Genomic DNA, 25,468 nt, shown 5'->3' with positions numbered 1-25,468 from the left:
AAAAAAAAAAAAAAAAAAGCATAGGAAAATGTAGAACAAAAGGGAACTTTTCTTTATTCTTTACCTTCAGGGTGAAACAGTCCGCTAGGAGCTGAGTCCCAGGTCCCACTTACAACACACCGCGTGTCAGAGAAGATCTGAGCCCCTGTCCTTTGGCTTCTGAGCAGTGACAGCCGTGCTCACAGTGTGGTTTCAACGGCGCGAGGGATTGAGGACCAAGGCTGTACCCGGGTTTAAATCCCACCTCTGCCATTTATTTCCTATGTGACCATGGGCAAATTACTTAGCCTAATCTGTTCTTTCCTCTGAAACTTGGAGATGGAGAAACAGTGCCTACCTCAGAGGCCTGCGGTGGGATTAGACCGGAGGCCGCACAGAGCCTGATGCAGTGAACACCATTCACACAAACGGCCACTGTCGTGTCCTTATTGCTGTTACCATAACACCTGTGCGTCTAACAGGGTCAACGCCAGAAACCTGAGATGCTGTGGCTTCTTCGTCTCACCCCACAGAATTTTGCCTGGGATGCCTCTCTACATCCTCTACAAGGATTGATCAATATTACAGCTTAAGAGGACTTTAGAGCTCATCACCACCCTGAATGGTACAGAGAAATGGGGTCTGGAGAGAAGAGAAGAGCTAACAGCATTGCAAGCACAGGAGCCCGGAGCTCCTAATGCCCAATTCAGGGCCCTTCCACCACGACTGTGCAGCATGAGGAAGCAGGACGGATGGGCTGACCCTGTCCTATGCAGAAATCACGCAAGCCTCAGGACGCTTTAGTGCGGCCCAGTGTCTTACGAGATTGGAAACAACAGTCTGTCAGCAGAGGTCAGGTGTCCAGGAAAAAGAGTTTTAAGGGATAAGATAGAAGAATAATGGCCTTCCTTTTCAAGGATTGGTCAATAGGACAAGGCCAGGGATTGCAGGGAAAAAAAAACATTTTTTTTTAACGAGACCACACTCTGCAAACTGTCCAGTGATCTACTTTAACCACCTCAATAATATGTGCAGACATATTGCTGTGGCAAGAAAAATAAATTTGACCACATTCTGTAAAACAACTCCATATTAGTTCAGTGCGTGAATAGCACAGTGTTAAAGAGCAAGAGGTCTAGCGTCAGTCCATTTGGGTTCTGCTTTTCAACAAATGGGTGACTTTGGGCTGTTACCTAACCAGTTGGGACCTTCATTATTCCACCAATAAAATGGAAATTATACTTACAATTTTCTCATAGGGGCTTTTTTTTTCTTGAGGATTCAATGTAATTGTTCATGTAAAATAATACAAAACCTAGCACGTAAGTGCTTGATAAATGTTAGCTATGATGATTAGCATGATCTGATTAATTAATCTATTGTTGAGCCTTGGAGTTGTTTCTGATTTCCAGAGGAACATCAGAATGAATTTGTCAAGTTCCTTTCACACTTCCCCTCCCCTCGAAAGTCTCTGGAATTTTTATTGGGATTGCATTCCAATTATGGGTTAATTGGGGGAGGATAACTGACATCTTCACAGAACTCAATCTCCCCATGCAGAAATAATGTATTTCTTTATCTGAGTAAATGTTGGTCTCCCGCTCACAGAGACTCTGTGGAGAGTGTTGTGGTTAGGGGCTTTCTTCAAGCAGTAGGACCTGTTTCAGCACCACTGCTGCAGCTCTGGGGTCCCACCTCTGCAATTCCCCGCAGCCCCACTGAAGGGCTGCAAAAGGACCACGTGGCTGTCAGAGCCCAAGAAAAGCTCACCAAGTCCACTTTATGATAACACATGGCTTAGGCAAGGAGGAGCACTGGAGATAGCGGGACTCGCAACCTCTCAGTCTTTAAGGAGCCACAGGGAATCCACTCTCTGAGCCCCCTGGCAGCCGACCCCTTCCCCTGCCCACCAGGCTGGAGAGGGTCAGGCGGGGGTCTAGCCTGAACCCTGGAAGGCCACCAAAGGACTCACACTTTACTCCCTCTGTGTTCTATGCCTGATTTAGCTAATTGCTAATTCCCTCCTGAATTAGCAATTGTGAAGTTAATCTTCGATTACTGCTCTAAGGGACTAGTGGAAGTCTGAAGTTGTAGCAGAGAATAACAATAGTAAAACTAGATAAAACACGTAGCTCTTACTACATACAAGGCACTGTTCTGAGAGCTTTTTTAATCATCATAAAATGCAGTGTTATGGTATTTCTGGCTGGTGCCACTATTCCGTATCTTACATAGGAGGAAACTGAGACACAAAGTGCCCCCCCCCACCAATGCCACCAGCCAGTAAGCTGGGGTTTAAACCTGTTCTGGCTCATACCCCCCACTCCATACTGGAGTATATTACAGCATAGTGGTTAGAGGTTACTAGAAGTGGTTAAGAACCATGACCAGCTGGGTTTTTGAGATTTATCAGCATTGAATGTAGGTATTACCCCGACATTCAATTTTTCTTCCCAGTGCCTGGTATATAATAGGACCCAAGGAATGTGTATTAAATGTATGTTTCCCAAGCAGACTTTTGCTATCACAGACTTATAGGCAAGGGAGAAACTTTCCAGAAATGTGCTCAGTTGTTACGAGCCAAGTCTGGTTCCACATATAGGCCGAAAGCCCTGGAGAGGGTAAACTGTAAAAACTCAGCTATCCACTCCCTGGATCCTCTTGAGCCTGAACGTGACCAAGGACGTTGCCGTGCTGCACAGCGGTTCAAGCATTTGCTGCTGGCTCACACACAAGCTCTGAGTCAGGGCTTCTCCAGCCTTACGCTGCCCTGCTCAGGGATTCTGATTCCGTGAGTGGAGCTCGATCATCCAGATTCATAACCAGGTGTTCTTGTTCCGGGTGACCGACCTCGGTCTCTGGGGCTTCCCGTCTTCAACAGGTATGAAAAAGATGGGGCAGGGACTGCCCGGCCTTCCCCAGGTGCCATCCTAACCTTTGGTTAAGCAGCAGCTTGCACACGGCAGCGTGCAGGCAGCTGCACAGTGATTCCGACTCCCTCATTCCCTGCCCTCTTGGCTGGACAATCCACCAGTTTTGCAGATGGACCAATCCTTGTCAGGACAGAAGCGACCGACAGCTCAGAGTTCCCGGGAAAACTTACCAACTCGCAGCCCGCTTGGGAAGCTGCTGTGGCCATTCCACTTCGATTTCTCCATTCCAACGTCAAGAAGTGAAAACCCAGGCAAAGCCAGAGGGGCAGTAACTCCATTTCAAGTGCAGCACTGTGGACAGAGGGCAAGGAAAAAGCGGATAAGAGAAGGACATCCCCGAGGGCTGCTTTGCACTCTTGGTAGAAGGAGCCGGTTCCCAGCTATGTCTGGTCTTGGAGGCCCACAGCTGTAAGGAGGTGGAAACCCACAGATTCTTCAAATACCTCAGGTTAGCCAACACTTTTAACCTTTCACTGCCACTGTAGACAAGATCTTATTTTTGTTTTGCTTCTCCCATCTGATGGCCAGGTGGCTGAACACTGAAACTTGTAAGAGCCCACCAACAGAAGAGAGAGGCAAGGGACTTGAGGAACCAGGTCTCAGGTCACCTGGAGTTTGCCATGTTTTGTAGGTCTGTCGAAGTTTTCCTCCCAAAGCTCAAACCTGCCTGATGCAATTGCCTGAGCTCCATAAATATTTTCTGAACAAATGAATGAATGAAAGAATGGTGAACTGGGATTGAAATATTAATTGTAGCTTCTGGTCCCATAGAGTTACTAATTATTGTGTTGACATGAGGCTTTTAGGAGGGTAGATCTCATTGGTTAACTCTTTTGAATATAGCCCTTTGAAAAAAAAAGGACTTTGATATTTTGCCTGGATAAGAGAACAAACTGAGGGGCAAATGAAAAGTCATCTCCAGATATAATAAGGATTATTGATGAAGTGTGGTCTCCAGCCCTCTTACCTGGCCAGTGAACACAGAACAGGAACTATGAGAAGGCTTAAAACTATACATATACCAACAGAATTTTAGAGCTAAGAGAAAACATAATGGAAATCTGGTATATTCTCTGCTATCACAGTTTTACAGGAGAACATTCAAAGGTCCAGAGATAATAAGGGCTTATTCAAGACTCCAGATCAACTTAGGAGCAGGGCTGAGAGCAACCCCAAGCTCCCCTCCCTAAGCTACAGGATGAGTAATCAGCATAATTTCTCTTCCTGAAGGTGCTGTCGAATTGACTGGCCTCCTGTTGGGAGGGCGGGTGGCCCAGTGGCATTCGCCTCTCAGCTCTGTGTTCCTCACAATCAGAGGCAAGTGCCTGGTCCCAGCATTTCACCTGCTCCATCCTCTCCCCGACATCCCCCCGCCCCGAGAGGGACCACGGGGTCTGCTCCCTAGTCTTCTCCTAAGCTAGCAGCGCCAGCACTGATATGAACCTCCTCACCTATTCCAGGGGACCCAAGGACCTTTCTGCCTCACACATCCAGGCCATCTTGGGCCCCTTCCTCTTCTCTTTCTTTGAATGAGTTTATACATTTCTGAGGTTAACTTTAACTTCCCAGTCAGATCTGAATACTCACCAGTGAAAACAGACTAGCAGAAAAGCAAAGTGAAACCAGGTACATCAACTTTAGCCTTCACTTGAGGTCAGGTCAGCTCTCCTTACCACAGAGGGAACCTCTAACTCAGAATTAATCAGTCTTTGCTGGACACTGGGAATCCCCCTCCTGGCCCTCCTTCCGCTTCTGCGCCTGTGCAGGGCATGTACAGGGGCACAGATGGCAAAAGCAGAGCCATATGGGCTCTGGATGATCAGCGCGTGTGCACACACGCGCACACACACACACACACACACACACACACACACTCAGAGACAGGAAACAACCTTGGGATCACTGCCCACCTTGAGATGAGGTTGCCAGACTTAGCAAATTACAGGATGCCGTTTGAATATAAGATAAACAACAAATAACTTTTTAGTGCAGCTATGTCCCATGCAATATTTGCATCATACTTATACTAAAGAAATTCATTGTTGATCTGATATTCAAGTTTCACTGGACATCCTATATTGTATTGAAGACAGACAGGGAAATGGGAACCATGGACTTGCCCCCTCTCTTCCTCCCTCACCCCCTCTGTCAGGCATGGGAGGTACATGCTGCTGTGACAATGACCCTTCCAGAACAGCCATTTCAATATATACCAAAATGCCAAATCTAGATGTGTACAGGGCAAGATTACGAATTTTTTCAAGAAGACTGTAACTCTTTAGACTGGAATGCTAGATAGGCCTGATGTCATGCCCAGAGTATAATTTTAATTTCTGGGTCAACGAGAAAACTTTTGCAAATCTAAAATATATTTTCTCCTTCCTCCTAAACTCAGCCAACCAGGAAAGAAAGATTATTGCTGTTCCTTCTGGGTGACTCCTCTCATGAGGCAGCATGGGAAAATTATGGGATTTAGAACCAGACAGATCAGGGTTTGAATTCTGGCTCCAGTATTTGTTCTTTGTCCTTGAGCCATTCATATAAAGTCTCTAAGACTCAGATAATCCTTCTAAAAATGGGGATAATAATAACTATTCAGAGTTTTTATGAGATCAAGCAGTATATGTGAAAGTGCTTCATTAACTTTGAGGGTACTTAATAACATAATTATTATTTATGAGTCTCAAACACCATTGAGCTGGTTGAGTGGTTGTTATGTATAATCTCCAAGGTAATTTAGCAGTTACACAAAGAAGGGAAAAGAATGAAAAATTTGGATGGAAGAATAAATATATCATTATACCAACTGAATGTGTGAAAGTATGCAGGAAAGTTGCATTAAAAATTCTATGTTAATAAATTCCAGAACAAGGTTAATCCCACTAACGGATGACTATGCTGGTTGAGAGCTGGTTGTCCTCAAATAGATGTCTGTACCACAGGGAGCTGACCTCTGAAGGCTGTTTCCCAAGCTTTGGGTGTCAGCTGGCTTCCAGCTGGTTCGGTCAATGGGAGGCACTAGGAGAGGTTAGACAGCAGAAGGAGGAGTGAATCCAGGGTATTCCTTTCCCTCTCTCTCTGCCTTGGACAGAGAAGTCCTTGAGCTTTTACTGGTGACTCCGAGACTCTAGCAACATCCTCCTGCCTCTATCCTTCCCCTACCTAGGGAAGATCACAGTCTCCTGAAATTGCTGACTTGTGGGTTGACGGTCTCCTTGCCGGTTACCTTCTTAGCCTCTTCCATCATGTGCAGCCAATTTCCTGCATTAAATTTCCTCTTTAAAAAATAATCTCAGTGTTTCTGTTTCCTGGTTGGACCCTGACAGATACAATGATGTAAGTGAGAATGGCTTTGGATCAGCCCTAAACAAAATGATACATAATGACCCCGAGAAGAATAAAAGGCTTTCAAAATAATAACCATTCAGGTTGAGGAACACTATTCCAGGAGTGTCTAGAAGGATTCCTCAGAGCCATGGCATTGCAAAGAGTACAAGATGAGTTTGGGTGCCAAATCTCACCGGAAATCCCATGAACCCTCTACTGTTCATACAGCTGCTTCCCCTCCACCCATAATCAACCTCAGTTGGGTGAGGACCACTCCACAGAGTCTCTAGCCGCAAGAGAGCATCTAAGCTTGTGGCAAATAATAACTGTCCCACTTCACTCCAATCTCTCTGACATCTTCTGGAAAATACATCCATTTATAAAGCCAAATCATCTTTTTTTTTTTTTTAAGATTTTATTTATTTATGTGACAGAGAGACAGCCAGCGAGAGAGGGAACACAAGCAGGGGGAGTGGGAGAGGAAGAAGCAGGCTCATAGCGGAGGAGCCGGACGTGGTGCTCGATCCCATAACGCCGGGATCACGCCCTGAGCCGAAGGCAGACGCTTAACGACTGCGCCACCCAGGCGCCCCAATACAGCCAAATCATCTTAACTACATTTTTGGTAGAGAAAGAAAAGCAAAAGGAAAGTCATTGTAATGGAGGGCACACACGGCAGTATGACATTTATAATTTAAATGAGGTAACCTAGAACCTCCCCTCACTATAATTAAAAGGGTCTGGAACCATGGTTCCCATTTCACGGACTGTGAAGCACTTGCGGGAACCACAGAGGAACTGTAGCCCCAAGGAACTGCGAATCAACCCAAGTAGGCTTTGAATAAGTATCACGTCTCCTCCCGGTCTGGGTGACCACTGGGAAAGTCCCCTATATAAAAGCCGAGGTCCTGACACGAGAAGCAGATGGCATTAAGAGACTCCGCTTGTCTCTTCTTCTTAAACCAGATAACAAAATTGAAGAGTTCCTTGTAAGTGTGGAGGCAAAAAATGGTAAGTCCTCTTCTCTTTTACACAGAGTCTACAGTTCTATATTCTTTTATTCAGTTAACAGTTTCTATAAGGTCTCTCTCTATTTTATCCAGTCATGGTTTTCATGATCATGGCCAACACCAGAGACTGTGAGCTTCTGATTAATGCAAAGCTTTGAAAGACAAGGCTCTAGTGACCCAGGTGCTAGCAGGACATAAGTACTGTACCATGTCTGTACCACAGCTCACCTGGAAATATGAAGACTCTAAATCCTACCTTCTGTTAGAGTGAAGAAGTCCTCTTAGCATGGCATTTATATTTCTTTTTTACCTTCTAACTATTCTGTTTGTGTTCAGTCATCACAAAATGTCCTTTCTGGTTCTTCTCTAAGAAGTCCTTGAAATATTAGGACCTCCAATGCTTTACAGCACCCCCTGCGCAATCATTAGTCTTGGGACGAAGTTTTCTAATTGGCTATCATGGAAACCTGTGATTCCACCCATAGCAATCCCAGGTCTATAACAGTGTACCTTTTTAAAAACTTATGTATTTATTTTAAGTAATCTCTATACCCAATGTGGGGCTCGAACTTTTGACCCCAAGATCAAGAGTCGCGTGTTCTACCGACAGAGCCAGCCAGGCACCCCTATACAGCGTTCCTTTTTAGGCAGAAATACAATATAGCTTTTTGTCTGGTTTTTCTCTGTTCATACCTAGTTATAATAAATAAGTGGTGAAAACAGATTCATTTCAAAAAACAACACGAATCAAGACTGTATTCTAGAACAAGAGAACACTAACGGTGAGGAAGAAGATGCATATCAGCTGTAAAAATTCCTCTTTGTTTTAGAAGGTATGCTTGTTTGCTTTTTCTATTTCCACAAAATAGTACGGAGAAGCTCCTGCTTCACTGAGCTGAGTAAGGTGAAAGAAGACCAAGAGGATGGTCCTGTGGGCTGAACGGGACGGGAGCATTTACTCTTTTTGGACAGGGTGTCCCGATCCTGCCGGCAGCAGCTTGGCTGTACGCTTTGTGGGGGGGGGCACTTTCCGTATCCATCCCCGTGCCCACCTCAGGTCTGGGCTCAGGACCGCTTGAATGGAAGAAGAAGGCAACATGCAGGCCAAGGACTGGCTGCAGTGAGGGGACATGTGGGCGTTGCTTGCTTTTGCAATGGACAGGGAAGAGAGGGTTAGTGAAATCTTTTGACTGGTCTCTGCTTCTTGAAGTCCTGACATTTCCATGTGCCTGTCGTCACAAAAATCAAAATTGTTCAGGGTGAGGCGGCATCCCTAGTTTTGTTAGATCATCTAACGCTTAAACATATATGCACGCTACTTATTTTCCCCAAATGCATGTACATTTTCCTGTATCGATAAAATAAAACTTTTCTTTTTTAAGGGTGATTAATTCCAAATAGTTCTCTGTCATGATAATGTCTTAATCAGCAGGTAGTAAAACACAACCACACATAAAAAAGGCCAATTTACAGGTATTTTTGTCCATAAAAAGATCTCCTCCTACTAAAAGTTTGGGAATACTAAGGAATAACTTTGACTTGAGTTTTGGTTTTGCTGTGTGGGAAGGCTTTGATTCATTTTCAGGAAAGGAGGCTGGATTTCTAATATCCAGGGGCACCCTGAATATCACCTCACTCCCACACTCTCACCTCCCCACCCCCTCTCACCACTGCTACTACAGAGCAGGGACTGCGCCCTCTTTGCTAAAGGCGTCATCAGTAAGTGTTAAGAGTGTTATACATACATTAGCATGTAATGGAGAATTTTCTCCTCAAAATAATCAAGAGAAGCTGAAAAAGCTTTAAACAAAGGGGGTCTTTGGAGAAAGATGGTAACTCAGAGGTACTGGTGTCAGAAACAAATATTCATAGGGACACCTGGGTGGCTCAGTTGGTTAAACGTCTGCCTTCGGCTCAGGTCATGATGCCAGGGTCCTGGGATCGAGTCCCAGCATTGGAGCATTGGTCTCCCTTCTCAGGGGGAGCCTGCTTCTCCCTCTGCCTGCTGCTCCCCCTTCTTGTGCTCTCTCTCTCTCTCCCCCTCTCTCTCTGATAAATAAATAAATAAAACATAAAAACAAACAAATATGTAGAGACTGGTCTGAGGGGAAGAATCTCTAGAAGCAGAGAATGCACAAGTGCTGGGTGTGAATGTGTGAGGCTGACACCCGTGAACATGAAAGGCACGGGTGCTAGCTAGAGGTCCCCACAGAAAGGGATCTGCCTTTGTTTCTGTTTAAAAAAAAATTTTTTTTATTATGTTATGTTAGTCACCATACAGTACATCATTAGTTTTTGATGTAGTGTTCCATGATTCATTGTTTGCATATAACATCCAGTGCTCCATGCAATACATGCCCTCCTTAATACCCATCACCAGGCTAGCCCATCCCTCTACCCCCCTCCCCTCTGACACCCTCAGTTTGCTTCCCGGAGGCCATAGTCTCTCATGGTTCCTTTGTTTAAAAATAAAAGAGCAAATCCCACCTGGGATCCTGGGAAAAAGGGAAGGGCAGCTGGTCACACACCACAGAGAACAGATAATAAAGAACAGAAACCCCAGTCTGTGACCACTTCAAATAATTCCTACTACCAAGAAGTATTTGAAAGCCTCGGGCAAACAGCTTTGGTCTCTTTGATCCGTAGCAAAAAATTAGAGTGACTTTAGCCCTCACCAAATGTTCAAACTTAGCATCTCCCATAGTGAGACCACCTGACACTCCGAGCTCCCAGGTGGGGCGCCTTGGGAAACACAGAGCCCCATCTCTGCAGTACCCTTGCCTAGAATGTTTGCCCTGGACGCAGTCATGAGGAAACAATCAGACGGATCCAGGCTGTACATTGTCCTACAAGACAACTGGCTTGGGCTCTTCAAAGAAGTCAAAGTCTTGAAACACAAAGAAAGGCAGTGGAGGGGAAGAGAGGGAGGTCTGATGACAAGCGAAGGAGTGTAATAACCAAGTGTAATGCATGCACCTCGAGTGGATTTTGGGATTTTTAAAAATCTTTAAGAGAAAAATTTGAGACAACTGGGGTACATTTACATGTATACCGAAAGATGTATTTTCAGATGGTATTACGTACAAATAATATTATCAGATTATTGCTAATTTTCTTAGGTATGAAAATGATTTTTTGACTATGTAGGAAAGTGCCTTTGTTCTTGGGAAATGCATGCTGAAGTACTTAGGGGTGAAGTTTCACAATGTCTACAATTTATGTAACCTACTTTCACATGGCCTGAGAGAGAATTAAATCAAAATATTACCAAAAGATACATTTGGCATGATACTTTCTTTTAACTTCTCTGTAAATTTGAAATTTTTCAAAATAAAAATAAACAGGGAACATGAGATAAATGTTGGAGTTCCTAAAAGAAGAGGGGTAATCATGGTAATTTGTTGTCCCAGTATTTCTTAGAACATAATATTTTTCAAATATTCTCCTCAGAAGGGTGCTCAGTAAACATTTGTTAAAAATGCATATACACATAAACCTTAAAGATATCCTGAAGATTCTAGCATTTGACATTTAAACTAGAGTTTTCAGGGGCGCCTGGGTGGCACAGCGGTTAAGCGTCTGCCTTTGGCTCAGGGCGTGATCCCGGCGTTCCGGGATCGAGCCCCACATCAGGCTCCTCCACTATGAGCCTGCTTCTTCCTCTCCCACTCCCCCTGCTTGTGTTCCCTCTCTCACTGGCTGTCTCTCTCTGTCAAATAAATAAATAAAATCTTTAAAAAAAAAAATAAAAAAAATAATAAACTAGAGTTTTCAGGCAGCTTCTCTCCTATCTGGAAGGAGCACCAGAGTGTTAGATCATGTGCTCTGACCTGACGTACTAACATAACTTCCACTGTCCAGGTCAGTCGATAGCTCTGTCTGCTACACCTGCAGTCCCTCTGAGAGGCAGCCCTCAGGAAAACACATGACCTCCCCATCACTTCCACCTCTACCTCTGCCTCCAGCAAGCTCAGAGAATCTTGGGGGAGCACCTGACCAGAGGAGGTCAACCCTTACGTGCAGCCAGCACCCACTGAGTGATCCTGATGCAGAGACAAGGGAGAGAATTAGGTAATTTTTTTTAAGTAGGCTCCATGCCCAGTGTGGAGCCCACTGCAGGGCTTGAAGTCATGACCCTGAGATCAAGACCCAAGCTGAGATCAAGAGTTGGGCGTTTAACTCACTGAGCCACTCAAGTGCCCCAAATTAGGTAAGGAGCAGTGGAAATTGGAGCTAAGAGGTATAGAGAGAAGGTACAATTGAATTTTTGAGGGATCTTGCTGTGAGAAAGCAGAAGCTATGAGTTAGATGACAAGGCATATGAAGAGAAGAGAATGAAAACAGTCAACAGAGGGCAGAGATCAGAGAAGGTGGAATAGGAAGAATGACAAGAGGGTGGGCCCTGCAGGCTGGGTGGCAAGAATGTCCTCTGAGGCTGCCTTTGGGGTTCCTGATGGTTCGCTGCAGGGTCAGGTCCATTTCTAAGTTCCATGTTTGCTCATGAGAGCATCCCTACCCCCCAACCCCCAAGCGCTGGCCCAGCTGTTGCATCTTGCCAACAAAAAGGAGCTAACTAAAATAAGATTTGCTCTTTAATAAGTTTAAGCACAAAGGACAAAATTGGACAACAAGGTGCATGCAGGTTTTATGATGCCACCTGAAAATTAGAGAAAGTGACTGAAATCTGAATCTAGCAATGTAGTTTTCAAAGTGCATCCCATAGGCAAGAATGTCAAGGGACGGGAAAACTAAAGAGCAAAAATTTTGGGGGAAACAAGATATTAATCTAGTCTTAAAGTATCTCCCTACAGATTACTTATTAATTTTGCAAAGGTGAAAATAGCAGTTTTATGGTGGAGAACCTGGCAGACACCTCCTTAATCAAATGGTCAAGTTACTGCAGGGCCTTACTGGGGTACTCGGCAAAATCTGAATATAAACCATGGATGAAATAACAGTATTATATAGCGGTGCCTGGGTGGCTTAGTCAGTTAAGTGTCTGACTCTTGATCTTAACTCAGGTCTTGATCTCAGGGGTCATGAGCTCAAGGCCCGCATTGGGCTCCACACCTGGCATGGAGCCTGCTTAAAAATGACAACAACAACAAAAAACAGTATTATATTAATGTTAAATGTCCAGATTTTGATCATTGTACTACATTTATGTAAGAGGCTAACCTTGTTCTTAGAAAATATACACTGAATTATTTCGAGGTAAAGGGCATATCTGCAACATTATTCTCAAATCATTCACAAAAAAAACCACAAAAACGTGTGTGTGTGTGTGTGTGTGTGTGTGTGTGTATTTTAAGTAGGCTCCACGCCCAATGTGGGGCTTGAACTCATGAGCTTTAGATTAAGGGTCGTGTGCTCTACTGACTGAGTCAGCCAGGCACCCCCATATATATTTTTTAAATAAATTAAAAGAGAAAGAGAGAAAACAAACATGACGAAATGTTAACAACTGGTGAATGGAGGTGAAGAATTTGTGGGAATTCTTTTAGTTATTTTTGCAATTTTTCTGTAAGTTCAAAATGGTTTCAAAATTAAAAGTTACAAAAAATTAACACCTAAAAGCACAGTTTTAGGGGTGTCTGGGTGGCTCAGTCAGTTAAGTGTTCAACTCTTGAGATCGAGCCCTGCGTGGGGCTCTGTGCTGGGCGTGGAGCCTGCTTGAGATTCTCTCTGCCCTGCCCACCACTCCACCCCTCTGCTCCCTCCCTAAAAAAAATAAAATTAAAATAAAAAAAATTAAAAATGTACTGTAAAACTAATTAGATTCTTGTAACAGGAAAATTGACTTATTTTGGGTACTGACAAATCATCATGTTAGATAATTGTAGACATCATCTCTGTTTTATGAGAATCTGCACATAAAACTAACTTGATTTGCAAGATTTTTGCTTGGAGAAATTGTACTGACACCAAGCAAATGGTTTAGCAAGATATATTTATTGCTTAAAATGTAGTCTGGAAAAGGAAAGAAGAAAGGGAGGGAGAGAGGAAAGGGAAAAAAAGAAAAGCAAGAGTAACATTTTGGCTCAAACTTTAAATTGAAGATGAGGGGGGCCCAAGTCCTTCGTATTGAGGCCCAAAAGATAGATAGATGATGATAGATAGATAGATAGATAGACAGATAGATAGACAGATAAAGAGTCAAGATAAAACTATTCAACATTTTCGAATAGTGAGTTTATAACTAACTATGAAATCTAAGGGTATTCACACACCCAGCTATGAAATCTAACTAGCTATGAAATCTAAGAAAAATTTCTAAAAAGATTTAGGGACTTTGTGCTCTCTTTTCCTACAAATAAGCTACAAGGTATACTTTAAAAATCAAGACATAATTCACATACCATATAATTCACCCTTTTAAAGTGTACAATTCAGTGGTTTTTAGTATACTCACAAAGTTGTGCAGCCATCACCACTGACTAATTCCAGAACATCTGCATCGCCCCAAAATGAGGCCCTATACCCATTAGTAGTCACTTCCCCCATCCCTCAGCAACCACTAACCTCCTTTCCATTTCTATGGATTTGCTTATTCTGGACATCTTCTGTGTATTGAATCATACAATATGTGGCTTTTTGTGTCTGGCTCCTTTCACTTAGCATAATGCTTTCGAAGTTCATCCATGTGGTAGCATGAATCAGTCAGTGTTTCCTTCCTTTTATGGCTGCGTGATATTCCATTGTCTGGCCAAATTTACCACATTTATTTATGAATTCATTAGTCATTTGGATTGTTACCACCTTACAGCTATTAAGCATAATGCATCTATGAACATTCATGTTCAAGTTTCTGTGTGGCCGTATTTTCAATTCTCTTGAGTGTATACCCTGGGAATGAAATTGCCGGGACGTACCGTCATTCTGTTGGATTCTGAAGAACTGCCGGACTGTTTTCCAGTTTCTGCACCAGTTTACACTCTCACCGGCAGTGTAGGAGGGTTCCAATTTCTCCTCATCCTCATCAACACTGGTTATTGCCTTTCGTTCTTATTCCAGCCACCCGAGCAGGTGTGAAGTGCTAGCTCTTTGGGATTTTGATTTCCATTTCCCCAATGGCTAACAATGTTGAGCATTTACATGTGTTTACTGACTTATTTCTACATCTTCTTTAGATAAATGTCCAAAATGTGTACTATTAATTCCAAAGATTTTTTAAATTTGATTTTGGTATTTCACGTGAAAGAAAATGAAGAATAGTTACAAAAGTAAAGAACCAGTTGTAGGGGTGTCTGGGTGGCTCAGTCGGTTAAGCATTTGCCTTCAGCTCAGGTCATGATCTCAGGGTCCTGGGATCGAGTCCCACATCAGGCTCCCCGCTCAGTGCAGAGTCTGCTTCTCCCTCTGCCTCTGCCCCTCCATCCCTGACTAGTGTTCTCTCTCTGGCTCACTCTCTCTCTCAAATAGATAAATTAAATCTTAAAAAAAAAAAAAAAAAAAGGACCAGTTGTAATCTCCGGTTGAATTAGTACATTCCTATATTTTGTAAAGAATCAATGTTCAGATGGCAAATATGTCTAAAAAGAACTTGCAGGGGCGCCTGGGTGGCTCGGTCAATTGAGTGCCTTCAGCTCAGGTCACGATCTCGGGGTCTTGGGATCAACCACAGCTTCCCTGCTCAGTGGGGAGTCTGCTTCTCCCTCTCCCTCTGCCGCTCCTCCCTACTTGTGCTCTCTCTCTATCTCAAACAAATAAATTTTAAAAATTTTAAAATAAAAATAAATAAAAAGAACTCGCATACTGAGGATTGGGGTAACATGGCATTTAGAATTTTGATGTGTGACTTCAGACCTCATAATTTGCTTCTCTGGCTTTCTCTGTTAATAATGAGCTTGTTAAAACATAGGCAACACAATGGCTTTTGAGGACCCTTTGCCCCCAGAACTGTCCTATACCCTGAAGATGGGAGAGAAAGTTGGCACTTTTTATTAAGGACAATTTTACAAAATTTATCAAAGACATTGAAAATGTGGATCACTTTTGATTCAAGAATCCCACTCCTAGGTGTTTATCGGGAGGAATTAGAATGTATGTAAAAATATTTTTACAGAGATATTCAGTGCAATATTAGTAATACTATTTTTTAAAAGTGGAAACCATCTACAAGTCCAACAATGAAAGAATTGGCTAAATATGTTATGATACAACCATATGATGGGAATACTGTGCTGCAGTTAAAAATACTTCAGTGGCAATATATTTAGTGACATGGAAAGATGTTCATGATAAAATATTAAGAAAGAAAGGAAGACACAAAATAGAATGTAGAGTATAATCCCAAGTTTGCTAAAGGAATATGTGTTCATCTGCATCTGTATGGAAAATAGTTGTAAAGGTACACATTTGAATCTCAGCAGTGGGGAGAATTGCACCTGATATCTGCTTTTTTCCATATCTGTATTTTTGCCTCTTTGTGTTTTCTAATTTTCCAACAATCAATTTCAATTACTATATTAAGACCAGTTTTAGGGCACCTGGGTGGCTCAGTCGGTTACATGTCTGCCTTTGGCTGAGGTCATGATCCCAGGGTCCTGGGATGGAGCCCCATATCTGCCTCCCTGCTCAGAGGGGAGTCTGCTGCTTCTCCTGCTAACTCTCCCCTCCCACCCCTCCCCCAGGCTCATGCTCTCTCTTTCTCAAATAAATAAAATATTTTTTTGAAAATATTTTTTGGGGCGCCTGGGTGGCTCAGTCATTAAGCGACTGCCTTTGGCTCAGGGAGTGATCCCGGAGTTCTGGGATCAAGCCCCACGTCGGACTCTTCCACTGGAAGCCTGCTTCTTCCTCTCCCACTCCCCCTGCTTGTGTTCCCTCTCTCACTGGCTGTCCCTCTCTCTGTCAAATAAATAAACAAAATCTTTAAAAAATAAATAAAAAATAAAGACAAGTTTTAAAAGAATGGAATTAATCTATTATTAATTAAAGTATATGCTATAATCAGAGTCTAATAAATATCACTAAAATAGAGAATTTCTTATAGGTACTTAGAACTGAAATTATTGTGAGTGTGCTTAAAATGATCATATTTGGAGTTAATGGAAGAAAAAATTTCATTGACTAATCCCTAAAGTAAGTTGTTTTATAGCCATTATTTTTCTTTTCAGGGTCCAGAGGATTTAGATTTTGGGGCTTCATGTTCTCAGTCCAGCTTCTGGAAAGGTGGCTGTAAGGGTAAAGGATCAGCCCAGGCTAGGGGGACAGATGGAACAGGTTCAGAGCCTGGCTTGACCTTGAGTACATCATCCAGCTTCCGGGCCTCGATTTCCTCCCCGGGAAAACAGGAATCATAATGCCTGCGTTGTAAGGCAAGTTTTCAAAGAAAGTTCAAAAAATAGTCTTTGTCATATTTACAGCGTCATCCTTGGCAGCTTATCGACTTGCCTGTGCTCAACCGCACCCAAGGTGGGAGCTCAGGGCTTTGTGAGCAGCTGGGTGTGTGAATACTTTCCTTTTGCTTCTAGGACTTGGACCCCACTCTCGGCCTGCACAAGTAAGCGAGGAGTTGTCCCATTTGAATTTGTTGGCGTGCTCCTTGGACATGCGGCTCCAAGAATTTATCTGAGAAAGGACACACCTGTGGCACGTGACTCTTCTGGCACGTGCACGGTCATTCAAATCTAGTAACTGACCATTTCTTTCAGGAGAACTGTAGCACTTCTGAAGGGACTGCCCACTGGTATTTTGGAGGCGAGAACACTCGGGTCAGAGAGATGAGATGATATGGACAAGATGCCACAGGGAACGCGGTGCCACGGTCTCCAAGCGCTGGTTTACCATACAGATGTCTGGTTCCCACCCAGACGCCACCTGAGCAACCAGACGCCACCTGAGCTTGGGAGAAGAAGAGTCTTCATCCGGGAGCAGCTGAGGTTCTGCCCGCACCTGGAGGGAGGCGGGAGGCCACACGATTTTCTTCTCTTGGGCTCTTCCTACGACAGCTCCGGGCAGCCAGTGTGTGGAGTGCTGCTTAAACACTATCCTGCCAGACTATGTCTCCTCCGGGCTACAAAGGAGTCAGCTGGCTTCCCTATGTGGTCAGGGTCAGCCCTTTAGAACGAACGGAGGTCAGTTCACGCTGTCCTGTTCCATGGCCACAGATTTTAAAAAATGCAAATGTGCTCCCAGTGGGGTGACAACACCTTGCTCTTACAGGGCTGGTGGTGGGAACGTGTTGTCACCTTTGTTTATGAGAGACCCACACTATCTCTGTAGACAGGCACCCGACCAGCGATGCATTAGTTTCAAACCTGTCATTTCCTTTCAATATCACCGGTTTGTTCTCTCTCACACTCCAGTGTGGCCGTGGGTGACAATGACGCTGTCGGTACTTTGCTGATCTCACAGGGTTGTGTCAAGACTGAATGAGAGAACGTGTGTGAAAAACGTTGTCAATAAAGGAAATGTGTGGACTTCATTAGTAAGACAAGGTAGTGTCAGAATTCAAGGGAAGGCACAGTTCCTCCGTGCAAACAGGGAGCTGGTGTTGAAATAAATAAGACAGAGGAGCAGCAGCACCTTCTCCCATCCATTTGAGCTGCGGAGTGTAGACCCAGGGATGTTCAGAGGAGGAGAGACCACCCAGAGTCTGTGGGAGACCATGGGCAGGAAAGGGGTTATAGGTGAGAACCGAGGCTTATTGCCCAGAGTGGAAATATATTTGCTTCCCAGACTCTCAGCTGCAATTTGCAACAGCTGATGTCTGTTGAGTGCTCACCTTGGGACAAGTGCTGTACCAGGTGCTTCACATGTACCCAACTCACAAAATTCTAGCAGGGAAATGTTATCTCCATTTCATACATGGTAAATTGAGGCTCACAAAGGTTTAGGCTATGGAGCCAGAGAATGTCAGAGCTGCAATTGAAACCTAGTCTGAATCCAGCAAAACTCAACCTCAATACCACAAGCCCCAGCCACCCCCAGATATTTGCTATCCATGACTAAATCATGTATTTTCACACACTGGTTCCTCTGTGGGAAAGGCCCTTTTTCTGGTCTTCTCCAGCTGCCAAACTCCTATTCATCCTACAAGGCCCAGTGCGTGTGCCATCTTCTCATCACATCCTAACAGTTCAGTTGAGCAATGATTCATATAATATATTAATATAGTATAGAAAGTTGTAGCTCTTATGGAAGCTTTTTGATTTTTTTATTATTTGATTTTTATGTTCATGAAAAGGAATATGAGCAGTTACCAGGCGTTGTTAGTAATTTAACTTTTCCCCCAATATTTTATTATGAACATTTTAAACATACAGCAAAGTCAAAATAATTTGACAGGGATTGCTGGTATACCCACCACCTAGATTCTACTCTTAACATTTGCACTTGCTCTTTTCACACAACTATCCATCTACCTATCCTGCTGTCCATCCTTCAACCCATCTTAGTTTTCGATGCATTTAGAAACAGATTGCAGTCATCAGCATACTTCCCCCTAAATACTTTAGAATGCGTATCAAGTGATGTAACTAAAAATAAAGTTACTCCATGTTCAATCTTCTGGATCAGTTTAATTAATTTAATCTCAATTTAATTGAGATTGCAAAGGGTATTTGGGGAAAGTTTGTCTTGTTAAAAAAAAAATAAGATTTGATAATCACTGCCTCAGTGTCCTCAGCCAGAATTGGGAAGAATGCAGCTGACACTGCAGTGTGAATGACTGATACCCTCTTAAATGCACTGCTCTGCAATGGGTGTTTAGATAGGTAATGGTGGAAAGTAATAAAGTTTTCACGGTGTAGTTTCAGGATGGCAGGGGAGATCATTTTGTCTTTTTCAAAATCCCTCAAATTGTACTGGCCAGGTGGCTATGTGTTCTAAGGCTATTTTGTGTGTGTGTGTGTGTGTTTCTCAAAACCTATTTGAGGGGCGCCTGGGTGGCACAGCGGTTAAGCGCCTGCCTTCGGCTCAGGGCGTGATCCCAGCATTCTGGGATCACGCCCCACATCAGGCTCCTCCACTAGGAGCCTGCTTCTTCCTCTCCCACTCCCCCTGCTTGTGTTCCCTCCCCCAATAACAATGGTTTTTAGGGAATTCTTGGATAAAGCCAAAACAGGTGGATTATAATGTACTGCTATTGGATAATAATGGCAATAATAGCACTTGAGATTGCAAAGGTTTCATACAGACCTTTGATCTCACTTAGCACTCTGCAACATTTCTACAGACTAGGCATTATTACCTCCAGTTTTTACTGGGGTAAAAAACACATGGAATCTACCATTTTAACCCTTTTTGAGTGTACAACTCAGTAGCATTAAACACATTCACATTGCCATGCCATCTCTCCATTATCATTCTCCAGAACTTTTGCAGCATCCCAAACCGACACTCTGCCCACTAAACAGTATCTCTCCGTCCCCCTGCCCTCAGTTCCTAGTAGCCACTGTTCTTTCTTTCTCTATACATTCGCCTATTCTAGGTCCCTCCTGTAAGGGGAATCGTGTCATATGTCGGTCCTTCTGTGCCTGGCTTATTTCATTCAGCATAATGTTTCCAAGCTCCCTCCACGTAGCAGGTATCGGAACTTCATTCCTGTTTATGGCTGAATAATGTTCCCTTGTACGTTTGGATCACATTGTATTTGTCCATTCATCCATCGGTGGACACTCTGGTTGTTTTCCACCTTTTGGCCATCGTGAATAACGCTCCCGCGAACATTGGTGTGCAAACATCTAGGCTCAAATCCGTTATCTCCATTTTACAGATAGGAAATTCAAGGCTCAGAAAGGGCAAAACCTAAACCAGAGCTGCGTTCAGGCCCGGGTAGGAGGTGCTGGATATGCACCTGCCCGGGAAGGGTACATGTTGAGTGAATGTTTGGCTGGGGCACAGGTTTGTATATGTCGGGAAATAGATATCCCATGAGCCAGGCCCCTCTCTTGGAACTGCCAGGCCCCCACCATGATCCTGCAACCAAGGAGGTAACACCTGACCCAGCAGGGCCCCAGGACCCTGTTTGTAGTGACAATGTCCATTCCAACAGGACAGTGCCTGTACCATGCAGTATTTGATGTTCTGAATAGCACCCCTGAGTGTTCATGGGGCGCGGGGGCTTTTGTGGGGAAGAGATAACCTGTGAATGCCAGGGAGTGTACCTGTGACAAAGATGAGGGCTTTACAGTTCTGCAAAAGGAGCTAGAAAGCCTAGAAAAAATCTGGGCATTTAGAAGGAAATAAGAAGCCAGTATTACTAAATATAATGGAAACTTCAGTTTAGGGATTAGAGGAAGGGCTCGAGAACCTAGAACAAGAGAAAGGCCATCAGGAGAATCCCATGAGGAGGTCTCAGGGTGTCTGTCTGGGCAGCAATAGGGAGACCATTAATGTGTCTGAAGCTGAAGGAGGTGACCCAGGGCCAAGCATGGAATGACCTGAGGGGGAGAACCCAGCCTTGGCGTCTGGTGGGACCCTCAAGAAAACATTGGAAAGGCAGGAGAGACCCAAGGGACTACGGCTGGACCAGACGAAGAGTAACAACAGGGAGGACCAGGAGGAGCCAGTAGCCAGCCTGACATCTAAAAAAGAGTGACATGAGGTTACTGGAGAACATGATGTGTACCCCAAGAGGAGCCCCCTGCTGGCACGGTGGGTGCTGGGCTGCCTCAGACATGTAGGTCCTCTTGACAAGAGTCAAGGTGAAGAGAGCCCAAGTGCTAACTTCTGTGGAGAAATCCGCTCCCATTTCTTTTCTTTCCTGGAGGCACAGCAGAGAGTTTCTTGGGACACATAGCTAGCACCTGCCCAGAGATGTCTGGGCTGGGGCTGGACGTGGGGTGTCCCTGTGTCCTCCCAGGGCTTCGTGGCCATCACAGGTACTAGCCTGCTCCTCATGCCCACCTTGCTGCTGAGAACGACAGGGTTCTACTTCCTCCTTTATTCCCTTTGTTCGGTCTGGAATCACTCATGCACTGAAGTGAGAAGACACATGTGGTTTGGTCTCAGCACCTGACTGCATTTGCTCTGGATATCAGTTGGTTTTTCCTACCCACAATCATTTCTCCTTCTGGTAACAACTCCTCAATTCCCCTTTGAGGAAACCACCCCTTCCTTTTTCTTACTTTCTTTCTTTTTTTGATTTTTTAAAAAAGATTTATTTATTTATTTGAGAGAGAGACTGCGCAAGCGAGCAAGGGAGGGGGGCAGAGGGAGAGGGAAAGACAGTCCCAAGCAGACTCTGTGAAGGGTGCAGAGCCTGATGCAGGGCTCCATTTCACCACCCTGAGATCATGACCCAAGCCAAAACTAAGAGTTGGACATTTAACTGACTGCACCACTCAGGTGCCCTTACTATTATTTTTAATTGTAAAATACACATATCATAAAATTTACCATCTTAACCACTTTTAAGCGTAAAGCTCAGTAGTGTTCAGTACATTTACATTGTCATGCCACCAATGCCCTTCCTTTCTTAAGAAGTCCATGTTTGTGTGGGTTTGACCTCAATCCCTGGGTCCAAGGAGGGGCCTAAGCACCAGGCTGGGTCCGTCAGAGCCTCTATTTCCCCAACCACAGTGATTGGTTTATAATGCATACATCACAGACGACAAGCCCATCAGAGCCAACAAAAGGATTGTTGTTAGAACTATTGGGAAAGAGGCTTTCAGTTCGGGCTCCAGATACCAGCCTGGTGGGAACTAAGCTTGGAGCTGCAGTTCTTTGAATTCATGGAGGAACGGGACAATCTTTGCCACCAGCTTTAGGACCTGCCTAATAACAGAAAAAAGCAAAGCCGGCAATGTTTGAGCACCTGGACCCAGCCATGTCTGAAGCTATTCCACATAGACTTTTTGGTTATTTAGAACAATAAATCTTTTTTTTTCTTTCTGAAGCCGGGCTGAGTTGCGTTTTTGTCATTTGCAACTAAAAGACCCCTGAACTCATGTTTACAGTTGCTTGTGAAGCTTGATAAGATCCAAGTACCAGTGTCCTTTACCCCTCTCCTTACCTTTGTGAGCGGTCAGAGAACATCACCTAGCCTAGCCCAGAAGCCCCCACACACTGAGCCCATAACATTTGTTCAATGATGTGGAGAAGAATAGTTTGAGGGGTGGGAAATGAGTATAATAACGAGGTTCTATCAGAGGCAAAAATATCTGTCACTAATATGAAAACATGTCACTGAGCATCATTGACCATACGGCATGTCCTCAGAAAGATCATGTTTTTCAGTCATGGTTGAAAGCCTACTGTCCTCTCACTTATGTGGTTATAACGCGGGTCTGAAGACAGTGCGAGGCACATCTAGTGGTCCGTCCAGGAGTCTAGTTTACACTTCGTGGCGTGGGTGCACACGGCAGCCAGAGCGAAGATGATAATTGGGACTGGCATCACTCTTCTGTGATGAAGACAGAAGCCAGGGACAGACAGAGGTCAACGCATTCCTCTCCCAGGCCCCAGGCCGAAGCCCCGCTCCCTGTTTGGGAGGTTCCCGCTCTTGGACGACAGGTGTGAGTACTATGTGGGATCAGGTTTAAGCGGGTTTTCATGAAGTTCCTATGAGGGGACCCACTAGATGAAAGCACCTTCTTTGTGAAACTGACTTTTTTGTTTTGTTTTGTTTTTTTAACCTAAAGGCAAGAATCAAGGTTTTGTTCTGTTCTATTTTGGGTTGTTTTGTTTTTCTTGGCCCATGATTCCCTAAATCACCCCTAGGAACTTTCAGACATACCTGCACAGACCTATGGGTGTGTGAGGAAAATAAGTCTCAGGGCTATGAAACCCCGCGAATGGTCAGCATCCACAGGGGCCGTCCGCCGGCACAGCCAGCCGGTGAAGGGGCACACGCGATCTCGCAAGGCCGGCTCTATGTAGTGAACGTGTCTACCCTCCAGACTCCTAGAGGCTGCACTCATCAGCAAAGAACCCTCTGGTGGAGTCCCCTCCGTTCCCCTGGAAGTGCTCCGCTCAGGACCAGTCCTATCCAGGGGCTCTGTTCTTAGCATCCTGCTCAGCTTTGTCTAGTCCCGGGCACGGCTGGACACGTGGCCACCTTTTCTCTGGGGCAGAGTGAGCCAGCAGCCCATTCCGAGGGCGATACGGAGGAGCTGGTCAGGGGCTCCTTACTTAGGTCAGTTCCCGAGTGCATGGGGACACTGCTGAACCCTCTATAATCTGGCCCACACAGAGAGGCCACCAAGGCTGGGAAGAGCACTGGACAAGAGGTCAGACGCCTGAGGGTTAGTTTCTCTCTCATCTTTACTAGCTGAGAATCAAAGTAACAGAACCCTGCAGAATTTCCCAAGGACAAATACTTTGGGGAAGGGGCTTTGCCTGTCTTGTTCAAGTTCTATCCCCAACGCCTCCAACATACCCACACCCGTGAAGACAGCCCTAAATATGTGTGGCTGCGAACGGGTCTCAGTGCCTTCATCTATGAAATGGTGATTCTCAAACCACGTTGTGGGGAAGGAAGGGAGACCCAAGCACTCAGCATACGGAGTGTCCACAGAATAGTCTCATTACCGCCAGTCACTCAGCCCAGGGAGGGAGCATTATTGTTCCCATTTCACAGATGAAGAAACTGAGGCTCAGGCATTCTCCCCAGAGAGCCAGGACTCAAACCCTCAAAAGAGGAATCTGAAGCCTCCACGGCTTTCACCCCACCGCACCGCCTCTTTCAGCTCGGAGCGCTCCCAGAGGGAGGCTTTTCCACCTGCCCGGAGCCGTGGGCCCCAAACTGAGCACAAGAGCCGTGGCGTTTGGAGGCAGCAAGCCGCAACTTCCCCGTGCGTCCCGGGCTGTGGGCCACGGGCACTGACCTCCGATCACGCAGCGGCGCCCGAGCTCGCCCACCCCAGCAGGGCCGCCCCGCAGGAGATACTCACGGCTCCCGCAGGCCCAGGCGGCTCCGCCGGGCGCATCCTCTCCCGGGGCTCCGGCCTCCTCGAGAGCAGCCGAGCGCGGGGCTGGGCTGCCTCCTCTCCCTGGGGCATCAGATTATTTTAGCACTTGCGGAAGGAACGGACGGAAACTGAAGTCACATGGAGAGCGAGCGGCTCAGCGACTCAGCACTCGCAGCGAGCAGGCATCTCAGAGGGAACTGCGGCGCGCGGGGGGTGGCAGGGGGATGGGAGGGGGCGGCCGGCGGCCGCAGTGCCGGGGGCTACCTGCGGGTGAGCCAGGAGGCCCGGATTTTTAGGGTCTCCCAGCAGTCCTAACCAAGGCTCCCAGGCTTTCTTGCCTTAGAGATTTAAAAACATTTTTTTTTTTTTAGTTTTAGTTTAATCACCCAGTGTTCATCACAACAAGTGCACTGCTTAATCCCCATCGCCTATTTGACCCATTCCCACACCCGCCACCCTTCTGGGAGCCATCGTTTGCTCTCTGCAGTTAAGAGTCTGTTTCCTGGTTTGCCTCTCTCTCTCTCTCTTTTTCCCTTTGCTCATTTGTTCTGTTTCTTAAATTCCACAAATGAATGAAATCAGACGGTGTTTGTCTTTCTCCGACTGACTTGCTTAGCATTATACCCTCTAGCTCAATCCATGTGGTTGTAAATATCAAGATTTCATTCGTTTCTATGGCTGAGTAATATTCCATTGCATACACACACACACACACACACACACACATGTATGTATATATTCACATTGTCTTTATCTATTCAACAATCCATGGACACTGGGGCTGCTTCCATATCTTGGCTAATGCCGCTATAAACACAGGGGTGCATGTATCCCTTTGAATTAGTGGTTTTGTATTCTTTGTAGTGTGATTGCTGGATTATAGGGTAGTTCTATTTTTTTAAGCTTTTTGAGGAACCTCCATACTGTTTTCCACAGTGGCTACAGCAGTTTGCATTCCCACCATCAGTGCACGAGGGTTCCTTTTTCTCCACATCCTTGCCAACACTTGTTTCTTATCTTTTTTATTTTAGCCATTCTGACAGGTGTGAGCTGATATCTCGTTGTAGTTTTGATTTGCATTCCCCTGATGATAAGTAATGATGAACATCTTTTCATTTGTCTGTTGACACATATATCATGTCTTTTTTTAATATTGTATTTGTTTATTTATGTATTTATGTATTTGGAGAGCACAATCAGGGGAAGGGCAGAGGGAGAGGGAAAATCTCTAGCAGACTCCGTGCTAAGCATGGAGCCTGACATAGGGCTCTATCTCATGACCCTGAGATCATGACCTGAGCCGAAACCAAGAGTCAGACGCTTAACCTATGGAGCCACTCAGGTGCCCCCATCTGTATGT

General features: G+C 45.0%; 1 protein-coding gene across 1 annotated transcript in view; it reads right to left on the bottom strand.

Annotated features, from left to right (window-relative positions):
- The window catches only part of NRROS (negative regulator of reactive oxygen species), a 26,396-nt gene extending 2,143 nt beyond the window's left edge, over positions 1 to 24,253 (bottom strand). Inside the window, exons 1-3 of the mRNA XM_040621392.1 lie at positions 24,091 to 24,253; positions 3,044 to 3,203; positions 2,874 to 2,883 (exon numbers count right to left, since the gene is read on the bottom strand). Coding sequence (XP_040477326.1) covers positions 2,874 to 2,883; positions 3,044 to 3,190 — 157 coding nt within the window. The 5' untranslated portion in view covers positions 3,191 to 3,203; positions 24,091 to 24,253. The remainder of the gene's footprint in view (positions 1 to 2,873; positions 2,884 to 3,043; positions 3,204 to 24,090) is intronic.
- Positions 24,254 to 25,468: the final 1,215 nt, after the last annotated feature.

The sequence above is a fragment of the Ursus maritimus genome, unplaced genomic scaffold (assembly GCF_017311325.1).
Source record: "Ursus maritimus isolate PB19 unplaced genomic scaffold, ASM1731132v1 scaffold_4, whole genome shotgun sequence".
Lineage (NCBI taxonomy): Eukaryota > Metazoa > Chordata > Mammalia > Carnivora > Ursidae > Ursus > Ursus maritimus.
The sequence above is the reverse complement of the archived record's forward strand: the minus strand, read 5'-3'. Positions and strand labels throughout refer to the sequence as shown.